We start from the raw sequence: 10,608 nt of genomic DNA on the forward strand, positions 1-10,608 counted from the left end.
TTCGGCCCCTAGCTGCAACCCCTTTCGTTTCTTTTACTGTACCTCCTCTCATATTCTCTTTCTTCTACCTTACTTTCCAACCTCTCCTAACTATTGATTCATAGTGCAACTGCGAGGTTTTTCTTGTTACACCTTTCAAATCTTTTACTGTCAATTTCCGTTTCAGCGCTGAATGGCTTCATAGGCCCCAAATTCCATATTCATTTCAGTTCAGTCAATGTAATTGAGATACATATTCTATTACCAATTAAGAATCCCAGTCAATGCTTGCTCCGTAATCTGTGTTTATATTGAGGTTTATTTATTACATATGATGCGTTCATTTTACGGAAAGGATCATATACCGAAACTAGGCAATATCCATTTCCTTTGATTCTGCGAGAACCGCAAAGGCTTAAACAGCATCTTAGAATTGTTTTCAATTTGCTCTCTCTCTCTCTCTCTCTCTCTCTCTCTCTCTCTCTCTCTCTCTCTCTCTCTCTCTCTCTCTCTCTCTCTCTCTCTCTCTTCGAAAAATAAAAGTATGAAAGAGGCCTGATCAGGTAATGTTTCCGGGTGTCCGAAAACAAAAGACAGTTGAGTGCCAGAAACTAAACCTACTGTATTGGGGTATTGGACTTCCGAATATAAAAAGTCATGCTCTCTGGAATCTGGAAGCAAAAACTCCTGCACTCCAGAATCTGAAAACAGAAAGTCCTGAATTCCAGACTCTGAAAATAGGAAGTCTTGAATTTCAGAATCTGAAAACTGGAAGTCCTGAATTCCAGACTCTGAAAACAGAAAGCCCTGCATTCCAGACTCTGAAAACGGAAAGCCCTGCATTCCAGACTCTGAAAACAGAAAGTCCTTTATTCCAGATTCTGAAAGTAAAAAGTCCTGAATTCAAGAATCCGACAACAGAAAGTCCTAAATTCCAGAATCTGAAAACAGAAAGTCCTGCATTCCAGACTCTGAAAACAGAAAGCCCTGCATTCCAGACTCTGAAAACAGAAAGTCCTGCATTCCAGACTCTGAAAACAGAAAGCCCTGCATTCCAGACTCTGAAAACAGAGTCCTGCATTCCAGACTCTGAAAACAGAAAGTCCTGCATTCCTGACTCTGAAAACAGAAAGTCCTGCATTCCAGACTCTGAAAACAGAAAGCCCTGCATTCCAGACTCTGACAACAGAAAGCCCTGCATTCCAGACTCTGAAAACAGAAAGTCCTGCATTCCAGACTCTGAAAACAGAAAGCCCTGCATTCCAGACTCTGAAAACAGAAAGCCCTGTATTCCAGACTCTGAAAACAGAAAGTCCTGCATTCCAGACTCTGAAAACAGAAAGTCCTGCATTCCAGACTATGAAAACGGAAAGCCCTGCATTCCAGACTCTGAAAACAGAAAGTCCTGCATTCCTGACTCTGAAAACAGAAAGTCCTGCATTCCAGACTCTGAAAACAGAAAGCCCTGCATTCCAGACTCTGAAAACAGAAAGTCCTGCATTCCAGACTCTGAAAACAGAAAGTCCTGCATTCCAGACTCTGAAAACAGAAAGTCCTGCATTCCAGACTCTGAAAACAGAAAGCCCTGCATTCCAGACTCTGAAAACAGAAAGTCCTGCATTCCAGACTCTGAAAACAGAAAGCCCTGCATTCCAGACTCTGAAAACAGAAAGTCCTGCATTCCAGACTCTGAAAACAGACAGTCCTGCATTCCAGACTCTGAAAACAGAAAGTCCTGTATTCCAGATTCTGAAAGTAAAAATTCCTGAATTCAAGAATCCGACAACAGAAAGTCCTAAATTCCAGAATCTGAAAACAGAAAGTCCTGTATTCCAGATTCTGAAAATAAAAAGTCCTGAATTCAAGAATCCGACAATAGAAAATCCTAAATTCCAGAATCTGAAAACAGAAAGCCCTGCATTGCAGATTCTGAAAACAGAAAGTCCTGAATTCCAGAATCTGAAAACAGAAAGTCCTGTATTCCAGAATCTGAAAACAGAAAGTCCTGAATTCCAGAATCCGGAAACATAAAATCCTGCATTCCAGAATCCGAAAACAGAAAGTCCTAAATTTCAGAATCAGGAAACAGAAAATCATGCGTTCCAGAATCCGAGATCAGAAAGTCCTGCATTCCAGAATCCATAAACCAAAAATCCTGCGTTCCAGAACTCGAAAACAAAGCCCAGCATTCCAGATTCTGAAATGAAAGAATCCTACATTCTAGAATCCGAAAACAAAAAGTCCTTCATTCCAGAGTCTGAAAACAGCAAATCCTACATTCTAGAAAAAAACCTGCATCCTAGAATTCGAAAACAAAAAACCTACAGTCCATATTCCGAGAACGAAAAATCATGCATCTCAGAATCAGAAATCAGAAAGCCCTGCATTCCAGAACTGAAAAAACTCCTGCATTCCAGAACTAGAAAACAGAAATTCCAGCATTCCAGAATCAGAAAACAGAAATTCCAGCATTCCAGAATCAGAAAACAACGAAAAATCCTGCATTCCAGAAACCGAAAACAGAAAGTCTTGCATTCCAGAATAAAAAAAATCCTACATTCCAGAATCCTGAAACAACGAAAAATCCTGCATTACGGAATCTGAAAACAGAAAGTTTAGCATCCCAGAATCTGAAAACAGAAAGTCCTGCATTCCGGAATCCGAAAACACAAAGTCCTGCATTTCAGAAGCAGAAAACAAAGAGTATCGTATAGCAGAATCTGAAAACAAAAAGTCCTGATTTCCAAAGTCTGAAAGCAAAAAGTACCATATTCCAAAATCCGAAAGTCCTCCATTCCAGAATCCGGAAAAAATCATACATTCCAGAATCCTACAACAAAAGGTACCACATTCCAGGATCAAAAAACGAAAAGCCCCACATTCCAGAGCCTGAAAAAAGTACCCGTATTCCAGAATCCGAAATCAAAAAGTCCTGAATTCCAGAATCCGAAAACAAAAAATCGTGCATTCCAGAATCCGAAAACAAAAAATCCTGCATTCCAGAATCCGAAAACAAAAAATCCTGCATTCCAGAATCCGAAAACAAAAAATCCTGCATTCCAGAATCCGAAAACAAAAAAAAATCCCGCATTCCAAAAAATCCTGCATTCCAGAATCCGAAAACAAAAGTCCCTCATTGCAGAAAACAAAAGGTACCATATCCGAGTATTCGAAAACAAAAGGCACCGTACCTAGGTACTTGAAAACAAGCGGATGTTATTCCCAGAGAATTCCCGATGGCGCAGCTTTAAAGAAAGAGTCCCCACTGACAGCCATACCACCGGGATTCCTGGAAATATGCAGAGGGAACAGAATGCACTAATTCCAGTCGCTGGTGTCGTGGTAATCTGTGCTTTAGTTTAGCAGCTCATTTACGAAGCTACTCTCTCTCTCTCTCTCTCTCTCTCTCTCTCTCTCTCTCTCCATTTTACATTCCAGCATTTTGTGAAAGAGGTATGCAAGCTTTTCTTAAGCGTACAGCATGATTATCTAGGAAAGAGTGTGCCTCTGGACCTTAAATGGGTTTGCCTAACTAATCCATTTTCCGGCGAGTTTTGTCGTGACGCCGTTTTCTTATAAGGAAGCTGTTAGAATTCCATCGAGTTAGAGGAAAAAATAGATTTAATTTCAGCTAAATCACTTATGAAATCTCGGATTCTAACACTAACTTCCCAATTGGTTGGAATTGCGTCCCGGATCAAGCGGCACGGCCATTGGCGCATTTGGGACGTAAGGGTTACCGCCCGCCGAAAGCTGAGGGAATCTCAGCCTTTATCGCTCTCGGCTTCGGTGACTCTATTCCCAGTGAGTTACGAGTAAATAGGAAGCCCCTCCCAGATATTCCAGCGGCAGAGGAATCTCACTGTGTTGGCTGAGTACCACAATGTCGCCGCAATTATCTGTTGCTCTCAAGTTCGAACTTTTCATTCGCGTCCAACTTTGCGGCGATATGATGCGACACCTCGAAGTGAAAATCTGCAACGATTCTCCAGAAACGAACAGCAATTAGCGTCTTTCCAGCAGGCATCGTATCTCTGGCAGCCGTTCAGAATATTGGGAATCCTGGAATCCCCGCCCCCTCTCGGCGGGGCCAATCAGCGCGCCGGAGACGCGGGCGTCTCGGGACAAAAGAAATCTCCATATAGTTAAAAGATATTACTAGCCTTAATGCATTTTGCATGAGACACCCACGAGTTATCTTCTCGGACGTCATTCGACAATTAACGAAACTCAAGCCTAGGTATGAATACGGCGTCCCTTCGCCATTCGCGAAAATTAGCGGCCGCGAAATGTTAACCTGGACGGTGACGACACATGTGGGGGAGTTTTTATTCGATGTCGTCAGTGTCTAAGTTGACATCTTGACACCGGAGGCTGAGAGTTGAAGGCAGACAGCATTCCACACATGGAAGGAACCAAGGTAAGCCGAGCCGTTTTTCAGGCCTCTTTTTCCTCAGAGGGCATTCGAGGGTCGAAGGTTCTCGGGTGATACCCTCGGCCATTACGAGCAATTAGCGGGGCAATTCCGGTTAATGAAGGTCAGCTGAATTCAGTTAGGTAGTCGTTACACTGTGATTGGAAAACCTTTGTTACGTGTGAACTTACCGGATTCCTGCGTCCGACAGTCGTCGCTGCATGGTCAAGATATGAAATCATTGGGCAATATAAACGAATGATTGGATTTGGTAATCGTCGCATCAAACGCCATGACTTTTTCCGAACGGCACAGGGAGTTCTGAAGGGGAAATCCCGCCTGATGAAAAGCTCCGCTGGAGTTAATTAATACGAACGAGAGGTGCTTTTCCGCGTCGCTGTAGCTTTGATGATCGTGAATGATGACGGAAACGGGGCAGTGGACAGATTGAAAACAACTGTATCGTTATGCGTTCATTTGCTTTTATGTTTGAAAAATCGTTTCGGCTCACATCTCGTGGCAATAAATTTTTCTCTTTTTTAAAAAAATGAAAATCGCAACGTCTTGATTAGTTTGTTTTTTTTATTTGTTAATGGTTTATTTCTTTAGTTTAAAAACCACTCCTCTACGTCACCGTCCTACTGTATATGAATAGGTCAGACTAAAAAAAAAAAAACCTTTTCACCAACTGACCCTCCCGTCACCTCTGTCATTCATCGCCTCATTAGGACGGAGGGAAATTCTCCGAACGGCAATCCGCTAAGGACTAATGAGACGGAATTGACAGGGGGGAATTCTTAAGCACCAGCGAATGCCAGTTCGCAGTCTATAACCAGTCATGAGTAGGATGCCTTTGCGCTAATCGCTCGCTCTGTGTAAGAAACATTTGTACGAGCAGTTAGACACATAGTTAGCGGATCTAGATCTAAATTACAATAATTAAGAATAGTTTTCATTTCTCTGGAAATCAGCAGGCAAAATTATATTGAAAGGTAAAGGTGTTGACATCGTATCTGCATAAATTGTGCATTTGAAAGTGCGCTAAAGACGATTGTATTTTGTTGCATGAAGCCAACAGCAGAACTGTAAGACTGTCCCTTGCCTGTGTGAAACAGGGTCAAAGACGCCATTTGTTGTTTGCAAAGATACAAGTTCAGAGTTGCTGAATGGAAGGAGAGTATAATATGCTTGTATAAAGCCTACATGCACTACGAAAGAACGATAGATAATTACATTTAAATTGCTACATCGTGACTGTCGTTATGGTTGAAGTACCAACAGTCACCCAAGGCTTATTTTCTTTCCTTCACAAATATAAAAAAATATGATATATGATTCAATAGTTGAAAACCATAACCGAACTGAGAAATCGTATGGGAACATTCACATGTTATCCGTATCCGAATTGTTTTAGCTAATATATCATAGCGGGTCAAGAGAAAACTAACTGAGGAATAAATAGAGAGTTGCGGTAATGAGAGAGAGATAGGATAGAGAGAGAGAGAGAGAGAGAGAGAGAGAGAGAGAGAGAGATCTTTCACTGGCGCTGGTATTGTCAGGTCTTCTGTGGCGCTATCTCCGTCTTCATAATGTGAATATCAGAATGAGAGAGAGAGAGAGAGAGAGAGAGAGAGAGAGAGAGAGAGAGAGAGAGAGAGAGAGAGAGAGAAATTTCGTTTTGTCCAATTTAGTCAGACACTTACGAAATCTAAAACTGGCTAAGATAGTTTCGTCTCTTCCAGTAGGGTACAGTTTCTAGTGTATACCGTTGCTTTTTTAAACATTTCCTTCGGGCATGGGCTAGATATGGGTATTAGGTCGTCCATCCTTTCGTCCTTTGTATTATAAAGGACGTTATGGAGATTAAGCTCATTCGATTAGTCAAGAGAGAAAACAATAGATTCCTGGGACAAGATCAAATGTCCTTCCTCGATATTTTAGCGCAGATGAAACAGAAGAGTCACAATTGACCGATCGATTGATTTAATGCGTAAAACTGGCATTACAATAACCGATGCTATCAAAACCTGAAATACGCTCTTAACTACAAGAACTTTCTGTGGCCCCTAAATTTCAGTTCATTGTTAGCTAAAATATGCCCCGTTTGTTCTAAAGCTTCAGCGCATTAATCAGTGAAAGCATTTCATTCACACCAAACTTCAGTATTTGACCCGTAAAAAAATTCTTCGAAATGAAACGTCATCAAAAATTACACACAACTCATACATACTTATGGAACGGTAAACTACGAAATAATACTTATATTGATAAAAATAAAACATGTTCAGTCTAGACGAGGAAGTTCAACGAAGGGCAATAGTTACCATACAGTTATGTAGATTAATATATCTCGACAGCAGAAAATTATTTTCTACTTTCCTCTTCACCGTATTATATATAAAGCTATGAAAAGTTAGAGTGTACTGATTCAGTGTTTTGTACATTTTATTTTTCATCATTTTACGTCATATTTATGGTACATGATTCAAATTTTACCACCAAAAAAGTGAATTGACAATGGCCGTAAGCACGGCACCGATGCGACGGTACGGCTCGACTCTCGGCGCAGAAATGGTAAAAGCCTTGTCGCTAAGCAAAAGAAATAACAAAATGACACGAAAAGTTTGAGAGAGAGAGAGAGAGAGAGAGAGAGAGAGAGAGAGAGAGAGAGAGAGATGATAACGACACTGAAACTTAATTCTTATCAATGCTAAACAAATGGAGTGATGGAGAAACAATTCCGAAGTTATGTATGGGAACAAATATATTTGAAAATGAATCTAGACAAAAATCTTTCGAGAATCTGTTCAGATTTACTTCTCAATATATTTGTACCCATACATAAGTGTGGATTTGTTTCTCCACTGCAAGACTCATGCTATTATGAGTATTTTCTTTATGAATATTTTTTAATAAATGGAGTCATGTAAACACAGTAACCAATAACACTTATTGGAACCTTTTGAGCCAAGGTATTTCCCTTTGTAAGTAACTAAGTAAGAAATGTCATTCCATGAGGCTTACTGATGTCTTCATTATATTTGCCCGTGAATTAGATAAGAGCCTAACACTTACGGTCATTGTAGATGAGACGGTGGAATTAGGCATCAATGATGATTACAATCATTTGGCATTGTGCAGTTTACAGTATATAAATTGTCAATCTCTCAAATATGTAGACCTAGTGATGGCTTCTCTGTATATATTATACTGTATTTACGGTTTTCGTTTCTCTTTCCCTTGTTTTTTACTTGAGAGAGAGAGAGAGAGAGAGAGAGAGAGAGAGAGAGAGAGAGAGAGAGAGAGAGAGAGAGAAAATCGAACCATCAAACAGAGAATGTGGGAAGTTGAAACTGAATTTCTAGCGTTGCATATAAATTATATATAGTTATATTTTATATGTATATATAAATATATATATATACATTATATATATATATATATATATATATATATATATATATATATATATATATATATATATATATATATATATATATATATATGTATACAGTATATGAATTACAATGGCAAAAGCTTACTGTAGCTAGTGAACGAAAAACAACAAAGACTACAGCTTCCGTAGTAATTACTCATTCCTCTTTATGGTAATTACACAACCAGCTTGTATACAGGGAAATAAAACTGTATATAAAAAGAAAATTATTAGCCTACATACTGTTAGATATTATCAAAATCCCGAGATGTCTAGTCTGTCGAATAGCTGACTTTGAGAATTTTAGATTTCATTTTTAGTTTTCTGTAAAAGAAAACTGTCGTGCCGGATTTATTCTCTCCGCACTTTTTCTGTCCTCACTTTTTTCTGTCCGCACTTTTTCTGTCCGCCCTCAGATCTTAAAAACTACTGAGGCTAGAGGGCTGCAAATTGGTATGTCGATCATCCACCCTCCAATCATCAAACATACCAAATTGCAGCCCTCTAACCTCAGTAGTTTTTATTTTATTCAAGGTTAAAGTTAGCGATAATCGTGCTTTTGACAACGATATAGGATAGGCCACAACCGGACTGTGATTAAAGTTTCATGGGCCGTGGCTCATATAGCATTATACCGAGACCACCGAAAGATAGATTTATTTTCGATGGCCTTGATTATACGCTGCAGGGGCTGTACAGGAAACTACATTCATGTGCTCACCATTTAAAGGGGTATTTGATTCAGTTATTATTGCTATGAAATTCACACTATCGTGATAAACTGTTATGTAATAAAATCCACAATTATATAGGTAAATCTTTTGCGAATTGATAGAGCTTATTTATATAATTGTGGCTTATTATTATTATTATTATTATTATTATTATTATTATTATTATTATTATTATTATTATTATTATTATTATTATTATTATTATTACCTACTTCAGTGAAAGTAATGGACCATCGCTCAGATATGCATTTGTCAAGGAGACTTATTTTCCAAATCTTATCAATCTTTTGGTTATATGATTAATCTCATAATGCCTATTAATTATTTCTTGTTTAATAGAGTCTGTTGATCAAAAAGTGAACGAAACGAGGAGTTAAAAATCTTTGCACAGCAATTCATATGCTTCTATCAAAACTACTTGATAAGAGCCTAATATGTCCCGGGGTTGTCCTTACATAGAACTGCTTATTATTATTGATTTACTTTTAATTTATTTTTGATAAGAGACTGTTCAGACGCTCGAAAACACTTTTTTTTATTTCCCTGTTGCGTCGAATCAGGAGACATTGTGCTACATTTCAGCATGAATTATTGCAAACAACGAGAACTCCTTTTTTGTAACTTGCTTCGAATTTAGAGAATTCGCCTCTTATTTTCACTATGATTATGGTGAATTAGGTAAATTTGCCCTGGAATGAACTAAACTGCACCTCCGTTCAAATTCCCTTTCTATCATCTTGCTAACCAGCCTCTCTTAAAAATTGTTTCATAGTGCAACTGCGAGATTTTCCTCCTGTTGCATCTTTCAGATCTTTCTACTGTCAATTTCCCTCTCAGCGCTGAATGACCTCATAGGTCCCAGCGCTTGGCCTTTGGCCTAAATTCTGTATTCTATTCTATCCTATTAAACGAATTCAGATCGCATTTGTCTTATTTTTGTATCACTCTGAATAGAGAGGATTAACATCTTGCAGTGGATGTCTTCTGGTGAAACAGAATTTTTCTCTGATTTCCGCATAACGCGTAATTTTGAGACAATTTCTCGGGACTGTATCGCGCAGAATAAAGTGCTCTTCTAATCATATCTCACGGGATTAAGAGAAGCTTTCTCTTATCCAGGTTTTACTTTGAAGTTAGAGAATTCGTCTCTAGATTCAGCTTCGCTTAGGCTGAATTTTTTTTACCCTTATTTTCTAGCTCATTACGTTAAGCGTAAGAGACATACTATTCTATTTTTGTATTAATTCAGTAATGAACAATTTTTTTTTAGTTTCTTTGTTCTTCATATAGCTTGGAAATTACTTTCCTTCATCCGTATACCTTCCACGGATGTTGGAAAATTGATTTCTTTTTATTGGTAGAACAAAATTTGAAAAGCAGTGTTTTATGCTTACTTATTGTTTTTTTTTGTCTAATTTCCTCGTGCAAATTCCTCAGTTAATTTGATTTTCTCTTATCTTAATCCAGATTGGACGGGCATCTTTTTTTTCTAATGTACTGATCCAGATTTCATGAAGCGTTTATTTCATGGCTAAATGTTGTCTTCTGTATAAAAAAAAAATAATTTCAATCCCTATTTCGTAAACAGATTTTTCGCATCAGTTTGATCTAATTCCTGCTTCCGAGTTCTGTGAGCTAACTGACTATAATTTTTCATCCGAATATAAAGAATCTAACCCACGCAGGGGGGTAGCGCCATGCGGTGCACTGCAGGCATTACTTAAGGTTCTTTGCAGCGTCCCTTCGTTCCTTTTACTGTGCCTCTTTTCATATTCCCTTTACTCCATCTTACTTTCTGCCCTCTCCTAACAATTGATTCATGTTGCAACTACGAGGTTTTCCTCTTGTTATAACTTTCAAACCCTTTACAGTCAATTTCTGTTTCAGCGCTGAATGACCTCATAGGTCCCAGTGCTTGGCCTTTGGCCTAAATTCTATATTCAATCAATCATAAAGAATCTAACTATAATTTTCAAATTTATCGATCCTGCTTAGCAATAAAACTCACTGGTTTATAACCGACTGATCCCACACTCAAGAACTGC

The 10,608-nt window shown here is 38.6% G+C and overlaps 1 protein-coding gene across 1 annotated transcript; it reads left to right on the top strand.

Annotated features, from left to right (window-relative positions):
- The first annotated feature begins 545 nt into the window (after positions 1 to 545).
- Positions 546 to 1,748, top strand: LOC136839763 (aggrecan core protein-like). Its single transcript, XM_067106108.1, has one exon. The coding sequence runs from the start codon at positions 546 to 548 to the stop codon at positions 1,746 to 1,748; it is 1,203 nt and encodes a 400-aa protein (XP_066962209.1).
- Positions 1,749 to 10,608: the final 8,860 nt, after the last annotated feature.

The sequence above is a fragment of the Macrobrachium rosenbergii genome, chromosome 1 (assembly GCF_040412425.1).
Source record: "Macrobrachium rosenbergii isolate ZJJX-2024 chromosome 1, ASM4041242v1, whole genome shotgun sequence".
Lineage (NCBI taxonomy): Eukaryota > Metazoa > Arthropoda > Malacostraca > Decapoda > Palaemonidae > Macrobrachium > Macrobrachium rosenbergii.